General features: G+C 23.5%; 4 protein-coding genes across 4 annotated transcripts; 3 read left to right on the top strand and 1 right to left on the bottom strand.

Annotated features, from left to right (window-relative positions):
* Window positions 1–373: 373 nt before the first annotated feature.
* Window positions 374–6,703, top strand: PVVCY_0401920 (conserved Plasmodium protein, unknown function; the record flags this gene model as incomplete). Its single annotated transcript, XM_008627651.2, has 1 exon — window positions 374–6,703. The coding sequence occupies one exon, from the start codon at window positions 374–376 to the stop codon at window positions 6,701–6,703; it is 6,330 nt and encodes a 2,109-aa protein (XP_008625873.2).
* Window positions 6,704–7,796: 1,093 nt separating this feature from the next.
* Window positions 7,797–15,205, bottom strand: PVVCY_0401910 (DEAD/DEAH box helicase, putative; the record flags this gene model as incomplete). Its single annotated transcript, XM_008627652.2, has 2 exons — window positions 7,797–8,237; window positions 8,408–15,205. 2 exons carry the CDS (start codon window positions 15,203–15,205, stop codon window positions 7,797–7,799), a joined length of 7,239 nt encoding a protein of 2,412 aa, XP_008625874.2.
* Window positions 15,206–18,199: 2,994 nt separating this feature from the next.
* On the top strand, window positions 18,200–21,841 carry PVVCY_0401900 (conserved Plasmodium protein, unknown function; the record flags this gene model as incomplete). The annotated part of the gene is made up of 1 exon (XM_008627653.2): window positions 18,200–21,841. The coding sequence occupies one exon, from the start codon at window positions 18,200–18,202 to the stop codon at window positions 21,839–21,841; it is 3,642 nt and encodes a 1,213-aa protein (XP_008625875.2).
* Window positions 21,842–23,221: 1,380 nt separating this feature from the next.
* Window positions 23,222–27,566, top strand: PVVCY_0401890 (conserved Plasmodium protein, unknown function; the record flags this gene model as incomplete). The annotated part of the gene is made up of 17 exons (XM_037634978.1): window positions 23,222–23,461; window positions 23,687–23,794; window positions 23,958–24,095; window positions 24,208–24,259; window positions 24,432–24,439; window positions 24,568–25,011; window positions 25,104–25,197; window positions 25,312–25,411; window positions 25,529–25,591; window positions 25,691–25,805; window positions 25,907–26,020; window positions 26,114–26,557; window positions 26,694–26,756; window positions 26,850–26,951; window positions 27,096–27,163; window positions 27,269–27,403; window positions 27,533–27,566. The coding sequence occupies 17 exons, from the start codon at window positions 23,222–23,224 to the stop codon at window positions 27,564–27,566; spliced, it is 2,322 nt and encodes a 773-aa protein (XP_037490166.1).
* Window positions 27,567–27,782: the final 216 nt, after the last annotated feature.

The following is a 27,782-nucleotide window of genomic DNA, read 5'->3' as shown; positions in this document are numbered from 1 at the left end:
ATATGCATAGGCATCTATTAGAAAATTATATTTTTAATATGTTTTATTATTTTATGTATTTTGTTTTTATTTTATTGATTTTGTATCAATATATATTTTTTATGAATTGTTAACATAATAAAATGAATATGTCTATTACATTAAGTTATTAAATTTGTGTAACGATTTACATTAATATATTTAAATAAATAAATGTCATAGTTATATTTGGCTAAAATAAGACAAAAACGAGTTACCTTCATTAAACAAAATGTACACATTTTTTATTATCCACAAATGAACATTTAAGTAGTTACTATTATATAAATATGTTCTTATGTATTTTTATCAATTATATCTAATAATATAAAGAACTTTGAACACCCGCGGAAAAATGATATATTTGACAAATTCAAGAAATGATGATCTCCTTTTTAAATATCATGATGCAGAATTCACGCTAAATAATTATCGAAGCAGCAATATTTTTTTAAGTATTGCATATAAATTTAATGAATTTTTATATTATTTAGAAGAAAATAAAAATGACAGAAAAAATACAAATGCTTACTTATCATTCTTACACGAAAATAGACATCCTTTTTACAACGAATACAGTACTCCTCAAAATTATGATCATATTAATCACCAAGTCAATAAAGGAAAACTACAATATAATAATAATTTTAATAACTATAATGTCAATCTTATTGACTTACATAAAGATAAACCCAATTGTGATTATATCATAAACCGTAAAATCCTGAAGAGCAACACTATTTATAATAAAATAAAAGTTAAAAAAATCATAGCAAATAAATTTAAGAAAAATATAAAACATATTATACTTCGAAATAAAAGAAAATTCTCACATAAACGTGTTACATCAAATAAAATAAATAGCCTTGTATTACATCCGTTAATATTCTCACATGGTAAAAAAAATGGAATTAACAAATTATATAAGACAGATGTAAAACTTAATATAAATCAACTCGATTTGTTTTACTTGAAAGAAAAAATAAAGCAAGATGTAAAATATGACTCGAATCAATGTGTATGTAATTATTATCAGATAAATGCTTTACATCATAGCTTATTACACAATAATGAATATATAAAATATATTAAAAAAAATAATTTTAGAGAACATGATTGTGTTAAAAATACGGAATATATTCAATTTCAAAGAAAAATAATGCGTGGAAACAATTTGGAATATTTTTATATTTTAAAACAAAAAAAAATCATAAATATTGCTAAGCATTCTAAAGCAAATAATATTATCACCCCATCTAATGAATGCATTTTATATAATATTAGTCAAAATAGTTTTGAATATCATAAAAGTAATAATATAACATGTTCAAATAAAAATGAAAAAGGAAGCAACCACATTACTAAGCACAAAGAAGATAGTAAAAAAGAGGAAAGACGCACTCATAATAATAATAATTCAAATAGATCAAACAATTGTAAGCGAACTAATGGAGGAAATAATGATGATAACAATGATGACGAAAAAGGGAAAGATAATAACAAAGAATCGAGAAAATGCAACAGTTGTAGAAAAAAAAAAAAAAAAACTAATAATAATAAAGTAAACTACAGTATTTGTAAAAATAACAATAATAAAAAATTAAAATCAAAAAAGATCGTGGCGATGAAATCAAAGAGCAATGCGCAAAGGAAAACCAGATCTATAAAAAAAAATCGCATGAATAAAACAAATGAAACTTCAATGAATTATGATAAAATAAAAATAGACAATGTAGCAAATGCTGATAATAATGTAAATTCTAAAAAGGTACTTATTGATAGCCAAAATGAGGAAGATAGCAAAAAAAATATCGTGGTAGGGGGTGTTCCAAAAGACAATCCACGAATTTTTTCAGAAAATGAAAAGGATAATATAATCACTAATTATAATCCATTAAACAAATATTTAAATCATTTAAAAAATTTAAATTATGATATAAAATTTGGAAATGCATACATAAAATTAAAAAAAAAATTAAGTTTGCAAAATAAGTGTCAATTTGAAATATATGAAGCGGAAATTGTTGCAGTTGATAATATTTGTAACATGTTTTCCCCATATATTCAAAATTTTGAAAATTTTTATCATATACTAAAAAGAAATACAAACAACTATGATTTTTTAAAATCAAATATGCTTGAAGCGAAAGATATAAAAGATATTGATATTAATGAAGATAACATAAGTGATTTTATTCAAACAAGTAAAGACTATGATTTAATTATTGATTATTTGATTAATAACAACTACTTAATGAATCAAAATTTAAAATCTGGATTCGAAAATGGAAACAATTATATATTTCCAACAAATACCAGTACAATCAAATCAATAGTTGAGGATTATGTATATCCTTTATCAATAGAAACCCAGAAAAATTCAATAGAAAGAGATAATTCATTTCAAGCTTATAATAATGATAGTATTAATTTGAAAAGACAAAAAATATCGATTAGTAATTCCCCTTTAGAAAAAATCTCAGATAATAGTACCCATAGGGACAATTGTATCAGTCGCATTAACAATACCAACCGCAATATTATTTTCCAAAATAAAAACAAAGACAATATCGTTAACAACGATAATACTATAAATTCAAATAATATACATAATTCTATAATTATAAATATTGAAAAAAAAAAAATGAGCATTGAAGACAGCAGTGTTCCCCTGAATAAATCCATTCGAAATGCACCAAAAAGGAACTTTAATAATATAACATCAAGCAAACAAATATATAATGAAAATTCAAATATATTAGTTAGCAAAAATTCAAATGCTATGTATTCTATTATTAAAAAGGAAGAAAGTCATATTAACAGCAAAAAAAATATCAACAATAATAGTAATTGTAGTAGTAAGACAAAATTACTTTGTAACAATATTCATACAATTTCAGGGCATTATACCAGAAGTAATAAAGAAGAAACTGATTATGAAATATTACCGAATAATGAGGATAATGAAAAAGACGATAAACACACTAATAAAGAAGGCAACGAAGTTTTTAATGATAATAAAGAGGACCCCATTAGCTTATTACTGAAAAGAGAAATTCTCTATAAACATTTAATTAACGAAATTAAAAAAATAAGCTTTTTAAAACAATTTGGATATAAATCTTTATATGACATACTAAAAGAAAGATTTAAGAAATATATGGAAACTAACATGAGCATAGAATCACGTGTAATTTATAATATAATAAAGCATATAAGTAAATATATAAACATTAATGAAGTTATAAACAACCCGTTTTATATTTACCAAAATTCGATAAAAAATATTCCTAATAACAAATTCGCAATTAAAATATTAAATATTAATGCCTGTAATATACATAAATTAAAATATAAAATACACAGTTTATTATCTGAGGGGAAACAACTTAAAAATGTCAATATGGAAATTACTAATTATAAAAACAAAAAAAAAAATGAGCAAAATATTTACCTAACGCATGAAGAAAATTTAATATCTTATGAAATGAATAAAAAAAAACATTTAATGCTTTCTAAAAATGGCTATGATTTTGATACTATGCTAAACCCACATTGCAATTCTCATTTGCTCAATGGAAAACAAGTATACTTATCAAAAAAAAATTCAATAGTTGACAACAATGCTTATAATCATAATTCTATACCTAAAATTATAGATGTAAACAAAACAAAATCATATATAAAATTTTCATCAAATTATATTGACAATATTAACAATGAAAATGACCCCAACATTTTATTGTCTAATGAAAATTTTATTACTAATGAAAAGTATCAAACAAAAACACTGGGTCAAAACTCCTTAAAAAATTATGAAAAAAATATTCACCATATCAATATAATGAACAGTAATATTAATCACAACAATAGTAACGCTATTATTAATGCCAATAATATCGATATAAGCAATATTGAAAGAAGTTTTAATAGTATGCTTAATTGTAGTATTAACAACCAAATTAGCCATACCAACTTTAGCCAGGATAAAGATACAAGTATAGAGAACAATAATTGTTTTTATTTTGGTTGTAAACGTTGCCTAAATATCTATTATGATAATCGTGTTATTAACATGAGCGAATTGAATCAGGAAACATTTGATAATCACATGCTCAATAGTCATGGGGAAATGTGTAATGATAATATAATCAATGAAAATGATATACAAGAAAATTTAAGGACAGAAGATATGCCCATTTCAAATAGTAATAAAATGGAAAACAATACTAAAAAAATAAAATACCAAAACCAGTTAAAAATAGTGAATATGACTAATGCTGCGAATAAAAAAATGGAAAAGAAAGGTACTCAAGAACCCAACACAAATCGAAACCGTGTTTCATCTAATAAAAAAATTAGTTGTACAAAACTCGAAAATAATAGTAAAAAAAATAATATAATTCATAAAGAAAGTAATAATACTTCCAAAAATGTAAAAGAACCACAACTAAACCTGAAAAGCAATATTATCACCAAGAAAACAAGCGACCAAACAAATATACACACTAACATTTTAGAAACTAAGGATGAAGAAATATATGAAAAAAATATAAATAATTATACACACGATGATACAAAAGACAAATTTGTTAATGAAAAAAAACAATTGGAAGGAAAAAAAAAAAAGAAAAAAAAAGAAAAAAATACAATTTCAAAAAACACTTTACCATACCCCAATATGGAATCAGAATCACAAAAGGAGATATTATCATTCAATTCAGGTGCGAAAAATGAAAATTATTTAGAACTTAAAAAATCATCTAATGATTGCTACATTCCATATGATTCACTCAAATTGAATATCAATAGTTTCAAAAATATTGAGCTTAAAATTTGTAAAAACTGTGAAGAAAGAAATGTAGAAAATGACAATTCGTTAACAAAAAAAATAAATAAAAAGTGTAAATATATGAATGCAATACCAAAATTTTTGTGGTCGTCGGCTGGAACTACAAAAAATAACGAACATGTTCTAGGTGTAGCAATGCAAATGATTGAAGGATGTACATTAACATATATTATACAAAAACTTAAAGGCACAGAAAATATAAATTATGGACTATTTTTATTAGATATTTGCAAAAAACTGGTCAAACGTTTAATGGTAATAAGTGAATCTATTGATAATCCTATAATTAATTGGGATACAAAGCCAGGAAATATTATGGTAGACTATAAACTTTCAAAATCTAAAATTATATGCAAAAATGTTACTATAATAGATATAGGAGATGCGCTACCAGGAAGATGTTTTTTCTTTCCAACAAATCCATCATATTATGAAAAAATAAAAATTAATAACGGAAATAAAAATTTCAACTTCTTATATTATGTTATTTGTACAAAAGGCTATTGTTCTCCTGAATGCGCATTGTTAGTCTTTTTGTTATCATCTTTAAATAAATCTGATCAATTTAGAAAAACATGGTATGGCGCAGATTCAAATATTTATCATATTAACAAAACAAAACAATTAAGAATCAAATACAGATGGAAAAAGTTGCTAGATCTTCGTTTTATTCAACCAATTGTAAAAAGAAAGGAAATCGCATATTGTGAACCCCCCTTAAATACTATGTTTCGAAATTGTAATTGTAATAGTGCCACTGGCTCAAGCGGTAACAACACTGCATCATATTTAAATGAAAATAATAATGTTGATTTGAGAGAAATATATTTGAATTGCGAACAAAATAAAAATATCATTAATCATAACAGTAATGATAATGCCTATATTAGTAACCACATCACCAGTTGTAGTAGCAAATGCACCAGCAAAAAAAACAGTGAATGTAGTATTACTAATATGAAAACTGTTTTTTCTGAAAAAATTGACTTAAATACATATATAATGCCCACAAACAAAAGCACTTATCCTGCTGGATACATGAACACAGATATTAACAATAATAATAATGATGACAAAGAATGCACTTCTTTAAGAGAACAAACTAATGGTAATAATATCCTGAATGAAAGAAATATTTATTTACCCAATAATATTTATGATAAAAAAAACAAATTACACCTTGAATACCCTATGAAAGGAATAGATGAAAATAAATTAGAACATAAAAATTCAGATGAACACCAAAATGATATATTAAAAAACTATTATTTACATAACGTATGTACACATGATATCCCTGATGATAATTTAAAAACTGAATATGTCGATAATGATGAAATAATGGACTATTTAAATAATAAGGATCATTTATTAAAAAAAATAGAAACCGACTTAAATAATTGTGATCGAAAAACACGACGAAAAAAGGAATATGATTATTTTGAAATGCATTCGGTTGATACTTGGGTTATTAAATTTACAACTCAAACAACGATATTTAGTGTAGGTCTAGTATTGTGTCAATTATTCGGAGGACAAAATTTATTAACTGTTGCCAATAAAAATGAAGTCAAAGTTGTCGATTTGCTATGCGAATGGAATTGTAAAAATAGTACTAATATATATTCTGGAGAAAAAAATATTACTATTGATGATCTATTGCCAAATAAAGGAGTTTTTTCAAATGATATTTGGAAGGAAAATGTTTCTAATATTATTAAAAATTGTTTACATTTCATACCATCACAACGGTATTCATTTCAGCAATTGTATAATGATCTAAAAACTCTAAAAAAAGAATACAAAACATATTATAATTTAAAAGATTCATGAGCTGTTTCCTTGTTACATAGGTACTAAAATTTTGAAATTTCATAAACATTCCTAACCTAATGTAACAAAAAAGAAATCATATCATAATGAAGGCATATTAATAATATTTATCCGCATATGCCTATATTCTCGAATTTATAGATACCCATATCTACATAGTTAAATTTAATTCCGTTTTTTTTTTTGTGAATGTTTTGTCTATACAAATGTATACTAAAAATAATACTAAATCATTGAGACTATTTTTTTCGTTGTCTTAGTGAATTTTTTATTGTTTTATTTTGCTTACAAATTTATATTATCATTTTTTTTCGGTTTTCCTATTTTTGTCATTTTTTTTCTTGTTTAACCGTCATATATGCGAATATGCATATATGCACTTTTTATTAGTTCATTTACTGGTATAATATGAATGCTTCATATTCCCCTTGTTTTACAAACTTTGTTTTACAAATGTGGCCATCTTTATTAGGCTACTTATATATGTATATATGACGTTAGTATATTACTACATCTACATGTGCATACATTATTCTTATCTTTTGTCTCTACAGAGCAAACTATATTTTTTTAGAAACTTATTAAAAAATATTTGATCAATATCGTTTTATTAATGTAACACACTAAAAAGATGAAAAGGATTATGAACACGATCAAATATTCCATCCTTTACTTATTTATTTCGAATGTTTTGTGATAAATGCCATATTTTAAAAATAATTTTTTCATATTATATATATAGTAGTGTTTTAAAATTGTTCGTATTTTTATTCCAAAAAATATTCAACATAAAACGAAGAAAAATAAAATAAACAATTTAATTAAAATATTTTTTTTATTTACACAAATATATAAATGTAAGGACTGTACTCGACAAATTAATGCATTACAAATAAGGAACACTCATAATAATGTTTAAAGAAGCTTATTTTTTTAAGCTTTATAAAAATGAAATACATATATACTAATATAATATTTACTTATTCATTCATATTAAAATGGTAATTTTTTTAATTATTCTCATTTATTCATTCTACTTCTGTTTTTTCTCCACCATTATAATTTGTAACAACCTACCAATTTTGTTCACGCCTTATTCTGAGTTAATAGATTTAAAATGTTTTTGTAAAATATCTTTCATTGAACTTAGGCATGTGTAAAAAATGTCATTTGAAAAATCCTTTTCTCTCTTAATTTCGTATAAATAATTTTCAATATTTTTTAAAGAGTCAATAAATCTATCTATAATATACCAAGTATATTGTCCTAGTTTGTTTTTGTTTCTTAAAACGTAATACTTTCCGTGCAAGAAATAATCTATCATATAAGAATTTTTTAAGCATGCCCTTTCCTCTTTTATTAATCCATTTTCAAACTTATAAAAATAAACATAGTCTTCCATTATGTCTGGAATCATATTCTTTTTCATATCCAAATCAATTAGAGATGTGTAAAGTAATTCACATAAACTATCGAATTTATCGTTTTTATAAATGGGAGCCAAGAAAGGGGATCTTATATTGTAATCGTCAATCTATAAAAAAAAATTAACAGCGAAGAATGAATAATAACAAAATAATAATACACAGGTGCATTTTAACAAAATAAAGAAGACAACACACTAATAGGTAGACAAAAATATCGCCATTAAATTCATATTCACAATTTAGAAAAAGTCATATATTTTATAGATATGGTTATTACCTTTCCTTTATAATAATTTATGAACTCTGAATTTGTGTTATTGAAAATGTCATTCAAATTTGAAGAGGGATGCTCCTCAAATATGTATAACTGAGTATATGGAAGCAAATATGTTTTTTTCCTATTCCACAATTTTAACTTGCTTATAATTATGATCGAATAATTTATTAAATTATTTAATATAAGTTTTTCTAGATTATTAACATGATTTTGTATAGATTTTGGAAGCGTATGTAAAAGAGGGAAATATTTATGACTAAATAATTCCAATCGGTTTCTACTTTTATTATTATAATTGATTAATATATTGGTTAGAGCTATTTTATTTTCTTTAATTTTATTAATAAAATGAGAAAGAATAAACAATAGGATAAATTTCCCTCGTGATGCGTCATCTACTATTGCATTTCGAGAATAATTTTTTTCGAAAGTTATACAATCAATTATTTTTTGTAAAGATACTTCACTATTTGAGTAAGATAAAAATACATCATCTCCTATAAGGTTATGTATAATTCGTTTTCTAAATAAATGTGTTATTAAAAAGTTATTATCACATTCCTTTTTTAATAATATAGATAATTCAGTTAAATTAATTATATTTCCATCATCATCTAATGCTTCCATTTCAACAAGAATATTTATATATATAAGAAAATGAATTTTTATCATAAAAGATAATTCTTTTAAATTTTTCTGGTTTTCAAAAATTGACATATATTTGTTTTTCTTCTTATTTTCAATAATTTCGCAAATTAATTCGTTATATTCATATTTTCTATTGATAAAATCGGATGATATATCCTTTTCTTTATATTCTAAAAATTCTTCTTTTCGAAAATTTAAACACTCATTTCCACAAATTATATCATAATTATTCGTATTGTTTGATGTGTTACCATCCCCTATTGTTTTATTTACTCCTCCTTTTACACGTTCACCATTTTTATTGCTTTCTATATTCTCTAATGCTTTATTATTTTCATCATGGAATGCATTTATATAATACAAAGTATTGTAAAACAAACTTAATATACCATTAACTCTACTAAAATAGTTAATATTGATAAATCTGTTTTTTTCAAATATTTCTTCCTTTTCAGCTACACTCATGGTTTCTTCTTTTTTCTTCTTTTTACTTGGTTTATTTACTACAGCTTTATTTCTATGTGCAATTTCTTCCATTTCTCTATATTTTTTCAAGCAATTATATAATAGCATACTTCTACATATATTTGTAAAATTAACACAATAAGTACCGGAAAGTGTTTGCAAAGGGCATGTAATTAACCTTTTTAAATTCTTAAAATTAATATTCCATATTATTATGTTACCATATAAATCAAACCCACGTCGACCAGCTCTTCCAGAAGTTTGTTTAAACATAAGAGAATTTAATTCATAAGTATGCCCAGTAAATATAATAGATTTACAAGGAATATTTATTCCTAAGGACAAGTTTTTATTACTAAATATTATCTTAATGTATCCCAATCTAAATAAAGATTCAACTATAATTGTAAATTTGTAAGGTAAAACTTCATAGTGTAAACCTATACCTCTTTTTAAACCTTCAATTAATATATCCTTATTTTTTCGCCCTTCTATTGCTCTTTCTGCATCCTTTATCAAATCCTCTATTTCAAAAACATAATTGTGATATACTTTTCTATTGCAAAAATAAAAATCACCATCATATTCTTCTGAAATATCTATAGGAGGTTCTGGTATCTCATCTTCATTTAACATATCTAAGTAATCTTTATCTAAATTTTGTTCTAATCTTTGGTTCCTAGATACAGTTTTTATTTTCAATAGCATTTCTCTTTGCTTTAATAAATTTTCATATCTTTCTTGCCTTAGCTTATTTTCCATCTTAGTATTAAATGCCCTTTCATCAGTTCCATAATATTTATCATGTTGCCTTCTCATAAGTTCATTAATCAAATTGATAGTCATATCTTCTAATTCTTTTCTTTCAAAATTAAAAACAATACATGGTAAAAAGTTCACATCTTCTAAGTGTTTTAATAATTCTATTAAATTACCGCTGTCTAAATATTCTTGTTCAACATTTACAGTTTCAGTATATTTTACTAAATCGTTTGATTTATTTAAGTAATGTTTTTCATCCAATACAACATTTTTGTATAACTCCTGAAATAGTTTCTCTTTTGGTGCATCATCTTGTACTTTTCGCTTGTATAAATGTTTTGTTATGCTTTGCATACTTTTTATTTTCTTATTTTCTTCATCACTATCACTGCTACTGTCAGATTCTTTGGCTGCTTCCCTCTTCTCTATCTTTTTTTCTTTATTACTCTTTTCCTCTTCTTTCTTTTCTCCTCGAGATACATCAGTATTCTTCAAATAATTTGATAACAGCATATGTATGAACATGTCATAGTCTGAACTAGTAATATACTTATTTTGTATTAAATATATTATCATCTCTTTTACACTGTGCATGTAATATATAAACTGTTTCTTATTTATGCATCGTGTATATTTGAAATAAAATGAAGGTTCTAAAAATTCGACCAAATCATAAAATTTTTTTTGTTTAGCTAATTCAAATAATAACATTATAATTTCATATATTTCTCGAGGATTGCAATAAAAGTCTTTATTAATTCCCTTATATAATATATCTCTATAATTATAGCACGCCAAAGGGTTTAAATGATGCAAATTTTTATTAGTATACACATATAAAACCAAATCTGAAAATCTTTCATAAAATTTAATTAAATGCAAATCTTTTTCATCTTTTCCCTTTTTTATCATAACATTTTTTAGCCAATCATAAAAATATTTTATATTACCAATAGTAGCAGATAATGCTAAAAATGGGCAAGTTGTTAAATGGATAATGTTTTCAATTTGAGGTCCATAAAATTCTTTATCTCCAATACAATGAATTTCATCAAAAATTATATATTCAATTCTACTAATAAATTTAGATACTTTCGTTTCTAAACCCGTATTTTCACTCATCGAATAATAAGATAATAAAATATTTTCTAAAACACTAGGTAATATTATAACTATTTGAGCCTCTAATGCCTTATCTTGTGCATATTTATCTGTCAAATATGAGCATAATTTACTTTCCCCATATTTTGAATAACTTTTTGTGCTAAATCTTCCATTTACTTCATGAAATACTTGTAAGGCTAATGTATCATTAGGGGCAACATATACGACTACACTATCATTATTTAATCTTAATACTTTGTCCATAACATAATAACAAATAAATGTCTTACCACTACTAGTTGGACAAGAAACTAATATACTTTTTCTTCGATCTACTAAATTTAATATATTATATTGCCAAGTATCTAAAGTAAATAAAACACGCTTATCTTTTATGTTTCCTGTTGTTCTATCTAATAAATAGTACATATAATATAATTGAAATTCATGTTCTTTATCTTCATCTATTTTTAATTCACTGTATGATTTTACAGATTCAATTTTATATTTATAAAGTTCTTTTATTTCTTTCCTATCAGATACTTTTACCCTATTCTCTGAATTACTTTCTTCTCTTCCTTTTTTTTTTGTCTTATCTAGACCCATTTTTTCCTCTTCCTTGTTTTTTCCACCTTTAGCCCCAGGTTTCAATTTGGTTTTTTCTTTTCCTTTTACATTTTTTTTATTTTTACCTGTTTTATCTTCTTCTGCATCATTGTTATTTTCTTCTTCTATCTGTTTCATCTTTATCTTAATATACTCTTCAAATAAATTATAACTACTATTTCTAAATCCAAGTGATAGTAAAACAGTTTGCAACTGAACAATATCTTTTTCAGTTAGATGCTCTTTAAATTTGTTAAAAATTTCATTAACCAATTTATAAATTAGCATTACACTTCTAATTGCGTCTGATTTCTGTTTATTAGTTTTAACATTTTTTAATTTTGTATGCATAATAATATCAAACATATTACTTAAAACTTTCATACTAGCCTTAAGTTGAATAGTTATGTTTTTTATTAAATTACTAATATTATTAAAATTGTATACATCTACTAATCTATTAAAGCCTGATATTATATCTAATGACCATGTATTCATTTCAGAATAATTATTATTGCTACTCAGTTTATTTATTTTTGCTTCTAATACATTATATCTTTCTAAATCTACTTCATATATTTTTTTTTCATTTAACAATTCTTTTCTTTTTAAAATTTCATCTTTGCGAGTTAATTGATTTGAATTTCCTCCTTTATTATGTTTCTTTTCTTCCTTTTCTTTTTGCCCTTTTTTGCCTTTATTATTTTGCCCATCATTATCGATGTTACTTTCATCACCACTTATATCATCTAAAACTTCAAACATTTTAACGTAATTTTGCTGTTTTTTAATTTGTTTACTTTTTGCATCACAAATACTCGGTGTTGTTTCTTTCAAAAATGTCTCTTCAAATATTCTTTTCATTCTCATATTAATTACTTTTTTATTTTCTTCATTTTTTAAATAATTATATAATTTATCAATATTATATATATAATATTTCAACCATGGATGATTTTCTGATATAATAATTGGATGATGTAATGAGCTAATATAAAAATATTTTGCAATTATAGCATTTCTTCTTTCTTCTTTTTGTTGTCCTCGTAATACATTTCTTTCATCTTCTCTTCTTACCTTTGATATTCTTGAATTTTTTGACATTTTTATATAACGCCTATAAATATCATATACTTCTTCTCTCTGTGTAATGTGCAACAATCCACACAACTCAAAAAATTCATTATCATATTCTACGCACTTATCTACATAATTTACTTTATACTTAATTTCATGCTCTTTATTATTTTCATTTATTATATCGTTAGTATTTTTTGCGGCTTCATTTGGCTTATTATCAATATGAAAAAAATTCTCTATAAACTCATTTTTAATGTTTATCAAGTTAACGTTGATTATTTTATTATTATTTGATGTTTCACTTTTACATTGGTTTACATCTTTCACCGTATTTTCGTCTACTTTGCTATCATTCCCTTCTACATTGTTTGTTTCATTTTTAGACAATAAATTAGTGCAATTTAGTAAAAATTCAAAATTAATTGGAAAAAACGGCATATCATCATTTCCTACTACAGTTTTAAATGCTTTTTCAAAAAAGTCTGAATCTTCAAATGAAAAATCTTCATAATTAATTATATAATTATTTTCTCTTATTTTATAGCATATAAAGCTTATTAAATTGTGAATTATTGAAGAATTAAAAAAATGTAATATATCTGTGTTTCTAATATTTTGTAATGCATCACAATACATATATCCTTGTAAGCTTTTCAATATTAAATTATAAATATTTAAATAAGATAATATATATCTCTCTACTTGTGATTTTACAAAATTGTAACTACAATAATCTTTATCCGTTTTTTCTATATCATACATACAATTTAAATTTTTCATATTTAATTTTTCTATTAAATAATTATGCATAAATATAAGTTTCACAGTTAAAAATGTAAAATTCTTTTTCTCATCATCGTTCATAATTGTTTCTTTAATTTTGGAGTAAAACACATTTAATACGATGTTTTTCAAATTAATGTTATCTGATTTCACATTTACTGAAAATAATTCAAGCAGTTCTAACTCTTCTTTGCTATAATTTTTTTCATCATTATATATCAAATCATAATCCTTTATATTTTGTGATATATTTATCTGTGTGTAATTACTATTAGCATTCTTATAGTCTATACTTTCTCTAATACCAATATTTTGATATATATTTTTTTCAAATAGAGATGCTGCCTCTTCATTTAATTTCTCAACCGTTTTAAAATTCATCATCTTATAATTTATAGAAAAGGCATTTACAGTATTCTTCTCAATTTCCACATTGAAAAAAAGCACAGATTTTATATCTCTTAATATATTATTAATTAAAAGAAAATAAAAGCAGAGCGATATTTCTCTAATTTCTTCATTGTAGTAATCATATATTTTTTTTTTTTTCAAATATTCCTTACGATTTTTTTCTCTATCTAAAATATTATCACTGTTGTTATTTGTTTTTTCGTCAATTTCGGTTCCCTTTGACAATGTTGCATTAGTATCTAATTCATTTTCTTCATTAACTTCGCTCACATAAAATTTATTAAACAAATATAAAAAAGAAGAACTGTCTTCAACAAACATAAATAAAGGTTTATATTTTATAATGTATATATTATAATTATTATCATTATACCAGTTATCAAAAATATAATAAGGAATCAAATTTTTTTTACAATGAATTATAAATGCATTTCTTAAGATATTATAATTTTCGAATAATTTTGTTTCTTTTTCAAAAAACAAATTAAAAACATTAAAAAATATTATATGAAAATTTGAATTACATAAAGCAAAATCCCTTAACACCTTCTCAATGTAATATATTATACTACTAATATTCAAACTATTGTTAAAACTAAGAATATTTTGGTCTTCTTCATTTTGAAATGAATAAAACTTAGATAATAGCATACATACATGAATTAATAAACCCTCACCATTTATAATATATAAACTAGTATAATCTGCTATTATCCTAAATATATCATGTATACTACTGTTTAACTTGGAATAAAACAATTCTATTTTATTATCTATACTTATATCTTTATTATTTATTATGTTCTCTATATCTTCTAATTCATTTTCCTCAAATTTGTTAATGAACGAATATCTATTTATACTATCATTTTCTGCTATCCTCAAAAATTTCGGGTCTTTTAGTTTAGGAACTTTATAAACATTATTAGCTAAAATCATTCTATACACTCTGACTATTCACACATATATAAATCCAGTATTATTCGCACTTTTCTTATCCCTTTTTAATATATTTAATCTCAAATACAATTATGATTGTATGTATATATTTGATTTCTACACTTCAAGCTTGATGAAAGTCATGTAGACTATTAAAAAAATATAATATTAACACAAAGTGTACATATATTTTTATATGTATATTCTATGCTATAATAAAAAATTTATAACAATTTGACACATATATGATAAATTGTCAATAAATGAGTATATATTATATGGAGAATATAATACAATACTAATATTTACATATCAAAATGATATTATAATATTTTTGTTCTGTCAATTGCACTGGCTTATACTTTTTATGAATTATTAAAAATATATATCCTTAATTGCATATATTATTGATGGCGATTCATAATTTTATGAATTATTTCTTAAATATGGAATAATAAAGGCCCTTATTTACATTTAAAATGGAATGGAAAATTATATTGGCAATACAAATGTTAATATACATATATATTTCTATATTTTGGAGAATATTTCTTTATTCATATATTCCTATTTTAGGCTATGTTAAGCTTATTTATTATTTTAAATTAATTTGTTCTTTCAAAAAAAAATAACTTTCATATTTCATTTATTTATTGATAATTTTTATTTATTTTTTTTATCTTCGAACTATATTTTAAATCAATAATGCTATATCAATGACGCTATAAAAATAAATATAACAGTACCATGATATAATTGTAAAATAAAAATGTGAAATTAAAACGAAAATAGAAAAATAAATAAATGTGGAAAATATGTGGTAGTAAAATATAAAATAAAATATATTCGTATTTTCGATAAGATTCGTTCGGTTTATTTATTGCTAATATCATTTAATTTTTTTCCAAGCTCTCTATACGTATTATTAACAGTATATGCATAATATATATAATAAAATTGCGACGCCAAACAAATAATAGATTTAATTATTTAAAAATGTGCGTAAATATATATTATATAATATTTTCTTTATATCAATTCTCATACCTTTACACGTGTTATCAACAAATATTAAATATATATGCCGTAAAAAACAGAACACTAAGAACCGAGAAATATTTTCATGGGTTTCTTCTTAGTATAAGAAATACTAATATTTATTATTAAGAATAAAGCGTAGAGTGTAAAATTTTAAAAGCTATTATATAATCACAGTTGTTTTTTTTTACATTTTATCACAAAAATATAATTGAGAGATGTACATATAATAAAATGATCTTCTCAATGCTATTCCTAAGAAATATATCACAATACTTCCTTAATAGTTTTTATATGTTTTGGTAATCCAAAAAATATACTAATTCTATGTAGCCATATTATAAGTATTTTTTAAATAATATACCACATTCAATCTTTAAGTTATAACCTGGTTAATATTTCTTTGTAATATTCAAATGCAGCCTTATTTTACTATTTTTGTTTTATTATAAGCAACAACAAGAAATGCGTATATAAATAAACAAATATATATATGTATAAATTATTTGCTTTTCTTCAAAGTATTATATATAGCAGTTTTACATTATTATACAAATTATAAACAATGGTACTAAAATTGTACCTCATATTATGCATTATAAATTAAATTCCATCGTAATATTTTTTTATAATACTGATAAAATTATGAGAACTATTCATATTTATAAAAATATAACAATCCATATAAAAACATGCTATATGCAGCTTCCTACACAATATACTTTTTCTTTAAAAATATGAAGAGATAAATTTTCCTTTATAGGAACAATGATCAAAATATATTTATTTAATAATTACTTTTATTATTTACTCCCCCTTTTGAGAATGTCTACAGTTTATTCTACATCATTTACATGCCCACAAAAATGGGTCTTTTGAAATATACGAAATGAATTTTTTTTATAAACTGTTATTTAAAAAAGGAAACAAATACATATATAAGTTCTACTATTTTTTTAAATAAAAAATTCTTATACAACTTTTTATATTCTACAAATCGCCAAGTATATATCACACAGCTTTCTCTCTTTTCCTCATAATATTACACCCCAACTTGTAAAATGCTTGCATTTGAAAATAAACATACATAGGAAAGTATATATTTTATGTATTTTTTTTGGATTTATTCCATTTTTTAATATATAAGCATAATCGTTTTATTAAATTACAAAGCATAAAAAACTTAAGCGATTTAAGCTGATTTTTCTTAATCACCAAAACCCATGAAAAATCCAAACTTCACTTTTCAAAAAAAATAAGCACAAGTTTAAAGGATAGTATTTAAATTTGTATAAATATCAAAATATTCTTTTAATATAATGATAAAATTAAGCATTTTTTGTCCTTAAATATACACAATTATTCATGTATTTATATATATAAAGGTACGCGAATGCATTTTTTATTTTACATATTTTAAAATAAAAATTATTCGATTTAAAAAAAAATAAATTTTCTTTTTTATGTTATACTTCCATAATGTTATCCCTATTTAATATTTTTTTTGCAACTTTGTTGATTTGAAAAATAATTAATTTCGTAATATGCTTGCTCATTTATATGAAAATTCATATTTACTGAACAAATTAAAAAAGAGAAATTTAATTTGTATGAAGTTTAATATTAAGCATGTGTTATAAAGGAAACTAAAGAGACTAGGAATATAGCATTAAGTACATTTTTTAAAATATATTTAATTTTTATTTACAAAAAATGTATATTTTATATACCGATCTTTCGCCAACTATATGAATATTATAATAATGGTGAATTACCTTATTGATATAAAAATTTAAGGGTGTATATATATTATACATATTTTTTCTGTCAATTTCTTATATATATACCTCCATTTTCCTTCTTATATATTTTTTATTCATTACAGAATAACAAATTGTGTTAAGAGCAATAACAATAATAATGATAAAATAAATTTGTTCACAATAAAACATAACAATGAATAACAATGGAGGGAATGCAAATAACCCCAATATGTGGGGTATGCCAAATAATAATTTAGGGAATAACAGTTTTTTTGGTACAAATATGAATACCCAAAACAATTTAAATGATAATAAAAACAATAGCTTAAATAATCAAACCAACATGACTGGGAATAATATGTTTTTTGGAACGAATGTAAACAATCAAAATAATAATAATATTTTTGAAAATAATATGAATTCTCAAAATAATGTTGGCAAAAGTGATAATTCTATTTTTGGAACTCCATCAAATGATCTTAATAAAAACAACAATAATAGCTTATTTGGTAACCTTTCTTCAAATACTTCTGTAAATAATAGTACCCCAAATGCTTTTAATGCAAACTTATTTAATGCCGCAAAAAAGGATGTATATCCTGGATTTACAAGAAGTTTATTAGGGAATTCACCAAATAATAGTTCTAATATGTTTAAGCAAAGTACACTAGGCAGTTCAATAGCATTAGGAAGCCAATTAAATGAAGACAGAGGATCAGAATCAGGGGGATTGTTTTCAAAGGAACAATTAGAAGCAGCTAAACAAATATTTGCAAATTCATCTTCCGGCAATTTATCAGGCTTTAATAATAAATCAAATAATAAGTTAACATTTAGTGGCGGTTTTTCATCAAGTTCTAGTGCATTTTCAAAAAATAATATGAACCCTTTTCAGAGTATGGCTATGCAAGCAACTAATCAAGATGATAAATCACCACTTATGAATAATAATATGAATAAATCATTTTTTGGTGACGCAAATAATAATAATATTAGTGGTGGTGGGAAACCTAGCCCATTTGGTATGTCTACCATGAATAATTTATCTTCACCAAATAAATTAAATGAAATTGGCCCAGGCGGATTTAGTCAAGCTATTAAGTCATTTAATCCAAATAATAATAGCTTGTTTTCATCACAAACCAATACCGGTTCTACTACTTCTAACAATACTGGTTCCACTACTTTTAATAATAATGATAGCTCTCAAAAGCCCCTTTTTCCAAACTTTAGTGGTGGCTTTAATTCATTTGCAAAGACAAACACAAATGATATTTTTAAAACAAGTACTACGACTACAGAAAATACTAATACTAATAATACAAATACCTCATTTTCCTTTTTGCCATCTTTTAATGCTTCAAAAAATAATGATAATCCATTCTCTTTAAATTCATTCAATACAACAAATAATGAAAAATCAAGTGGTAGTTTGTTCGGTTTTAATAATAATAATACCAATACAACCTCATCAGGCTTCTCATTATTTTCTAATAATAATATAAATAAAACCACAACACCAGATAATTCAATTAATAGTGGTCTTAATAAAGATGGTGAAAATAAAGCAATTGACAATTCCAATCAAAACATAGGTGAAAGTAAAGCTTCAGGAGTGACAAGTGTAGTTAGTGAGCCCTTTAAAGGAACTGAAGCAGAAAAAGATAAAGAAAAGGCTGGTGATAAAAATGAAAAGAATGACAACGATAAGGAAAAATCCGAAGCAAATTCTACCTCTGAAAGTAAAAAGGATGAAAATGATTCATCCAAAAGCAATGACAAAAAGTTAATAGATTCTAAAAATGAATCAAAAGAAAAACAAAGTAATGAAAATGAAAAAGATGATAAAAAAAATGAAACTTCAGACAAAGCTAAAGATAATAAAGATGGCACTAATAATGATAAGATGTCACTTTTTGGAAAAAGCTTAACATTTGATTCACCCTTTTTTAAAACGAGCACAACCAATTTGACTGATAAAAAAAGTGGTTTAGAACCATCTAGCAGTTTAAATACCGATACAGAAAATAAAAAGGAAAAAACTGGATTTTTCTTTGGAAGTGACGATAAAAATAAAAATGAAAAAACAAATACTGGTACTGAATCAAAATGGGATTTCTCAAAATTTGGAAGTAGTAATTTATTTGGCAAAGATAAGGAGCCTTTTTCCTTCGGCCTTAAGGAAACTAGTACTACTGACAAAAAAGATGCATCTACAAATTTGAAAGATAATAAAAAAGAGGAAGATGCCAAGCCTTCAGCATCTACAGAATCAAAAGATAAAAATAAAGAAGCTACCGCTGCACCGAAAAAATCAATATTCAATTTTGGAATTAAATCGAGTTTTTTAAACCAAGGCTCAAAAGATAGTAAAGATGAAAAAACAAATGAAGGCAGTAAAGAAAAGGATGGCGAAAAGCCGGCTAAAGAAGCTGAAGCTGACGAAACAGCTGCAGACGGAACTAAGGATTCGAATAATGCTGATGATAAAAAGAAATTTTGGAAACTTTCTTTTACAAAGAAAAAGGATCAAACATCTCCAGATGCGCAAAAAGAATCAAAAGAAAATGAATCAAAAAATAACGACTTGTTTAATAAAGCTCCATCTCTGCAACCAAACGATATAACATTAGGAAAAGGGAGTTTGTTTGGAAGTTTTACTATGGATAATGAAAAAAAAAATGAAGATGCAAAAAATACAAAAAGTGATAATTTTCCAGATATTAACGCTTTTGGGAAGAATAATACAAGCATAAGCTTTAATCAAAGTAGTTTATTTGGAAAACCGGATGAAAAAAGTAATACATTATTTTCATCAAGTAATAACACTTTTCAATTTTTTGGTTCTTCTCAAAATGATAAAAAAAAAACTGAATTACAAACAAAAACTCAAAATACATTAGAAGTTAAAAATAATCAAAATGCTGACGACGAAGATGTAAATAATGTAAGTAATCTAATAAATTTTATATCTTTAGAGGATAGAAAAAAAAATGTATATATAAATAATAAAGTACAATACGATGACGAAAATCAAGAAAAAACACAGATTTCGTCAAATTTGAAATCTAATAATAATACTGAACCATCACATCGCTCACAAACTGCTAATTTTCAATTAAAAGAAACAAAAGGAACTCTTAGAACGGATAATAATGATAATTATGTCGATTTTAATGATATTGATTTTATAAATGGGGAACAGAGTCTAGAAATGAGTATGGAACAACAAATGCAATTAGAAAATGATAGGAAAAATGTCGAAAAAAATATTAAAACAAATGAATACTTTTTTAAAAAAAATTTAGATCAAGAAATGGCTGTTGATGTTATTAATAATTTATCATCTTTTGTTAAAAATAAAATTAATTTTATGAATTATTGTTCTAATGAAATCTTAGACATATATAATAAAGTATCTCATTATGAAAAAATGTATGCATTAATATCAGAAGATCAAATCAAAATCGAAAAAAAACAGGAATCGCTAGAAAAAAGATTAAGACTTATACAAAGTGAGCAATGTGATATGCTTTCTTTACTTAATGAACTCGATAATGAAAATTCTTTAACTTTTTTAAAAGTTCTTAATCAAAAAAATTTAAACAAAGACGACAGTATAAATAATAAAAATCTTTATCTTGATATTGATAAATTTGAAAAATTAGCTGATAAAATAGAGAACTTAGAAGAACTAATAGATTCTATACATAACACTTCTAAGCATGACATAGTAAATGATATAGTTAATAAATGCTATACAAATGAAATAAATTGCGAACAGATAGAGAAGCAACTTAATGGTTACTCCCACGAGCTAAGAAATATGAAGTAACAAACAATTAAAAGTAAACAAATACAGCCTTGAGCGATAAAATAAAACCAACCATTTAATTTTAAAAAATATGTAGTTTTTTGTGTGTGTAATATTATTACTTTCTTTTCTATATTTATCCCATAAATTTGTAATATATATGCATAACTTGGGAATAAAATGTGTATGCATATCTTTTGGAATTTTATATATTCTCAATGGTTTACATTAGACATAACACTTAGTTGTATCAAATTTTTATATTTGTTTTTCTCATTTTTAATTTTACTTTTTTAGTATTGTATTTTAAATCCTTACAACATATTTTTTCCAATTTAAATAAGTAAATAAATAAGTAATTCGTGAAATAAAGCATATTGTAAACACAAATTAATATGTTTACATGCCGAGGAATATAATACGCGTTAATTTATGACACTATTTAGTTAACTGTTTGCAACTAAATTCCTCGTCATATTTTTTTTGTATTCATTATTACTTTTTATTCTTAAAAATTGATAAGAAAATACCTATATGCCCATACACACACGCATAACAAATTTGTATATATAAATTGTGTTATGTATTATTTACTTATGCCTATTTTTCAATTTATCTATATTCTCATCGTTAAACTACATTATAAATCAATAAAAAAAATTTTTACTACACCCACTTATCTTTATTTTATTATTTGGATTAAAACAAATATAGTGCAATTCCATAATCGAAAAATATAGACAAATAATTTATCTTAATTAAAAAAATAAAAATATGTATATATATATTTTTAAAAGTTAGGAGTAAAAAAAGAATGGGGAAAACACCATTTTAGAATATTTTTCATTTTATATTCTTTTTTCCGATTTTTTCCAATGTGCGTTTGTATATGCAATTATGCAAATAAAAACAAAATACACATTAAACAAAAAATTATTACATTCGAATTTATTTAAAAAAAAATTGTAAACACTTTATATTATTTGTTATATTGAATTTATAAATTTTTATTTTCCTTTAAAAATTAATAACTATATTGGAAAACTTACATTGCATTTTGTACACATTAACTATATAATAACAACAATGCAATAATAATAGACAACTTTTTATTTTTTAGGGAAATTATCACCTTTTTTTTGTTCAATTTTATTGCAATTATTTCATATTACATAAAGAAAAATTTATTTCAATTTACTTAACTTTATTATATATTTTTTGTACCAAAATAACCAAACAACTATTTTAACACATTTTATGAGAAAATAATAGAATTGTAAATTATGTGTACCTAATTTTTTTCACTTTCTAATGAGATATATATATTTTTTTTCATTATATGCCCATGCGCCCCAATAAATAAATATATTAACAAATTTTTAATAAATTCACTTTGCCAAAATGAAAGATGCTGAGAAAAACATAAATTACATAAAGGATTTTATTCAAACCTTTTATTTCGCAAAAAATATTGAATTGATAGTTGACGAATCGGCACTTAAACAAATAAATAAAACACATAAGGAAAATAACTCAAGTGTAAATATATATTCATGCTATTCTATATGGTTATGCATGAATGAAATATATCCATCATGGTTTGACATATCTATCCATCCTGCTCAATTTGATTCGGAGATGGTAAGTGTCATTTACACGAATACGTTTTATTACAATGAAAAATTTAATTTGTACGATACGTTCGTTCATTAAGCACATCTTAATTACACCTACTTTATTAATTAACATAAAATAAACATAAAATATAAACATATGCGTCCACATATATAGTTTAGACATTTATCAAATATATTTGCATTATTACATTTGCTCTCCATTTTTATTTCATTTTTTATTTTATCAAAGGACGCCTACGAATGCATACTCAAATATCTTAATGAATACCACGAAGGCAAATTCGAAATAATTATTAAAAAAATATTAGGAAATCTACTAGGATTGACGATAAATGATGTAAAAAAAAATTTGATGCGTATATTCATGACAATGTTTTCATTAGTAGCATATAGACATTTGAATAAACAAAATGAAAACTTCATAGACATTTTCAACATATATATTCAATAAAATAAAGACAACCATTTCATAATATATTTATATTTTTTTTTTTCTTAAGTTCATTGACATTTACAGTTTAGTCATATTAGCAGCTCTAGTATCTGATGACAAACAAAAACATATAAATAGCATTCTATCTCTTAGTCATGAAACACAAAAATATATACATACCATTGTCGAAGTTTTGGATAAAACGGTATTATTCATTTACATGTTTTTGGATGTTATTTATATTCTACAACATATTAAGGCCTTTTAATTCATTCCTTTACATCTGATTTCCCCCTATTTTATTTTTATTTTTTCAGGAAAGTGCACCCAAAGAAGCAAAACTGTCTACACAAAATAGTTCCAATAAAGGTATATAAAATACAAAATGAATTTATAATTTTTAATTATTTATAATGTGCATAAACTTGATAAGGCATACATGCATATATATATAGATTCATTTAATTATATATGAAACTAATTTGCATTCAATTTTTTTTTTAATAATAATCCCAACATTACCCATAACAACCCTATATAGATATTACGGTAATAAAAATATAAAATATTATATTTTGAAAATGTGTACATATATGTTCGTACGTTAAATAAAAGAAAAATATATATCCAAAATGTTCCAATAAATAATTGTTGCATTCATATGTTTTAATATACAGAACATAAATGAATCCATGAAAAATGAAATAAAGCAATTGAAAGAAAAAGTGAAATATTTAGAAATCGAAAATGAAAATTTAACCAATTCAATAACAGAAAAAAACAAAATTGTTGAAGAAACAAAAGAAAAAATTAATAATTTGCAAAAACAAATTAACACTGTTAACGAAAAGGCCAAAATTCAATATATTGCTCAAATAGAAGAACATGAAAAAAAAATTCATGAATTGCAAAGCAATCTAGAAAAACAAACCAAAGATAAAAATAATATAGAGAATAATTTAAAAAATAAAATAAAAGAACTTGAAGATGAGCAAAACATACTTAAACAAGAAAATTCAAACATAGATAATTTACAAAATAAAATTAATAAATATAAAGAAAAAATAGACAGTTTAATAACAGTTCAAAATATAAATAAAGAATTAGAAGATAGACTTAAGGTAATTTAAAAAGACAAGGAATACAAAATTCTTTTTATACATATATATATATTCTAAATTTAAAAATACATCTTTCATTAATTTATTCATAGGGGAATACCAAGAAAGCTATTGATATGGAAAATGAGGTTCAGAAACTAAGAACAGAACTAAATAGCACGAAGATGTATAAGGATAAATGCTCAGGTTAGTTTTTTATTATTATTTTCCCTCATTTTTTCCATTTCGTTTATATTTATTATTAATTTTTAATATTATATAATATAATCAATATATATTATTTATATGTACATTTATTAGAACTATCTGTGGAATTGGAAAAGACAAAAAATGAATATGAAAAACTTCAACAAGCCAATGAAGAAAAAAATAAAACCATGCAACAATTAAAAAACGATTTGTAACATAAAAAAATTAAAAATTCGCGACAAAAACTTAAAAATTATCATAATAAAACCAATAATAAACGGATATATATTCACTAAAATTATATATTTCTACTTTTTTAACTATTCAGGGAGGAAAAAACAAAAGCTTACGATTTAATTAGGAAGGAGCAAAATCTTAAAAAGTTCAACATGTAAAAAAAATCCACATATATATATATAACATATCAATTTATGTGTCTTAAATTGTTAATTTTATACTTTATTTTTTTGTTTGTTCACCCATTGTTTAGCGGACTAAGTAATGTAGATCAAACCGAGGAATTATTAAGACTTAAAAAGGAAAATGAAAATTTAAAGAATGAAATAGATTTAAAAAAAAATGAAGAATTAAACAAAGTGAAAGAGGTAATATTCAAGCGAAAATTTTATTGCATTTGTGCCATCTGCTAATAAATACATAATATATATATATATGTTTATGTTATTTTATCTATTCATTTTTGAAGTTTGAAAAAGAGATTGCCAATTTGAAAAAAACAAATGAAGAATTAAAAAATAAAACTGAAGAAATTATGAAAAACAACACGGAATCTGATAAAAAACTACCAGAAAATGACAATGTAAGAAACAAAATATATAAACCTTTAGTCAATAATATAGAGCATATTAATATTATTATGTTACATTATTTTATTTTGTTTTTTCATTTTTAGTTATACTTGAAAGAGATTGAAGAGGAAAAAAAGAGCATAGAAAATAAAGAAAAAGAACTAAAAGAAAAGCAAAAGGAATTAGAAAACAAACAAAGAGATATAGACAACAAACAAAAGGAATTAGAAAGCAAACAAAGAGATATAGACAACAAACAAAAGGAATTAGAAAGCAAACAAAGAGATATAGACAACAAACAAAAGGAATTAGAAAGCAAACAAAGAGATATAGATAACAAACAAAAGGAATTGGACGAAAAACAGAAAGAAACCGAACATATTAAAAAAGAATTAGAAGGAAAAAATAAAGAGGTCGAAGCAAAACAAAAGGATATTGAAAATAGGGAAAAGGAAAGCAACGAAGCAAAAGTCGAAACATCCAATGAAATCGATCAAATGAAAAAAAATATAGAACAAAAACAAAAAGAAATAAATGAACTCAAAGAGGTTACTACATATATATTACATAGTTGTCTATTTATATATAAATAATAAATGCTCATTTAAAATATTGCTTATTACTTTGATAGTAAATATATGTGCAGTATCTTTATATATAAATATGTATATTTTTAATCTGTAGGCTAATGAAAAAATGGTGGCACAATTATCGTCTATGAAAGGAAATGTAGATACTATCATAAATGTAAGCCAATTTTAATATTTTTTTATATTTTTATTATTTATTCATATATACCATACCCATATAATTTTATTTTATTATTTCGATTTAATATAGGACAAAGTAATAAAATTGGAAGCTGAATTACTCATGGAGAAGAAAAATGCCGGATTTATTGAAGAAACCACAAAGAATAAATTAAGCAAGGAATTCAATTCGGTATCCCCATATATTTATACATGATCATTAAGAGGAAACATATAATAACTTTTTCTCTTTAACCACATTACCATGTATCTCTTAAAAAATAACGATTCTTTTCATATTTTCATCATATTCAAATTGCATTTTATTTTTAATTAGGCCCTTCAAATTTTTAAGGAGCAATTACAAATTAGAGAAAAGGAAATTGAATATTACAAGGATGCATTGTATGGCATATAGAAACAGCTAAACACGATATACATATTTTTTATTTTATAAATAAAATTGTACACACATAAATAATAAAATTCTTTGTTTTATGTACATTTCAGGAAAATGCAAATAGATATGACTAAGGACGAACAAAAACTGTTAAGCGGTATTATTCATGGTCTAGGTCTCAAATACAAACAATTGCAAACATATAACCTTTCATTGAAAAATGAAATTATAGGAATAAAACAAAGGTATGAATTTTATATTTATTTGCATATATGTACAAATGCCCATGCAGACAAATATATATGTTTATAAAGATTGCTTACCAAAATATCAGTAATTATATATATCCCCCTTTATTACCCTTTTTGATATAGAACACAGGCATATGTAGAGCCAGAGAGAAAATGAAATAGCTTTTTTTAAGTTAAATAGTTTTATATTTTTTTAATTGTCTTTGGATTTTTTTTATTTTTCATATAATTGGTATAGTTTACAAATGAAAATTTGTTTTATTAATTTTTTTAAAGCATGTATAATATTCATTTTGTTATGAATTTCTATATCCTCATTTTAAAAACATTTTAATTTGATTCTGCATACATATACAACGACAATATACACAAT

Source organism: Plasmodium vinckei, assembly GCF_900681995.1.
Source record: "Plasmodium vinckei vinckei genome assembly, chromosome: PVVCY_04".
In the NCBI taxonomy this organism is placed as follows: Eukaryota; Apicomplexa; class Aconoidasida; order Haemosporida; family Plasmodiidae; genus Plasmodium; species Plasmodium vinckei.
The sequence above is the reverse complement of the archived record's forward strand: the minus strand, read 5'-3'. Positions and strand labels throughout refer to the sequence as shown.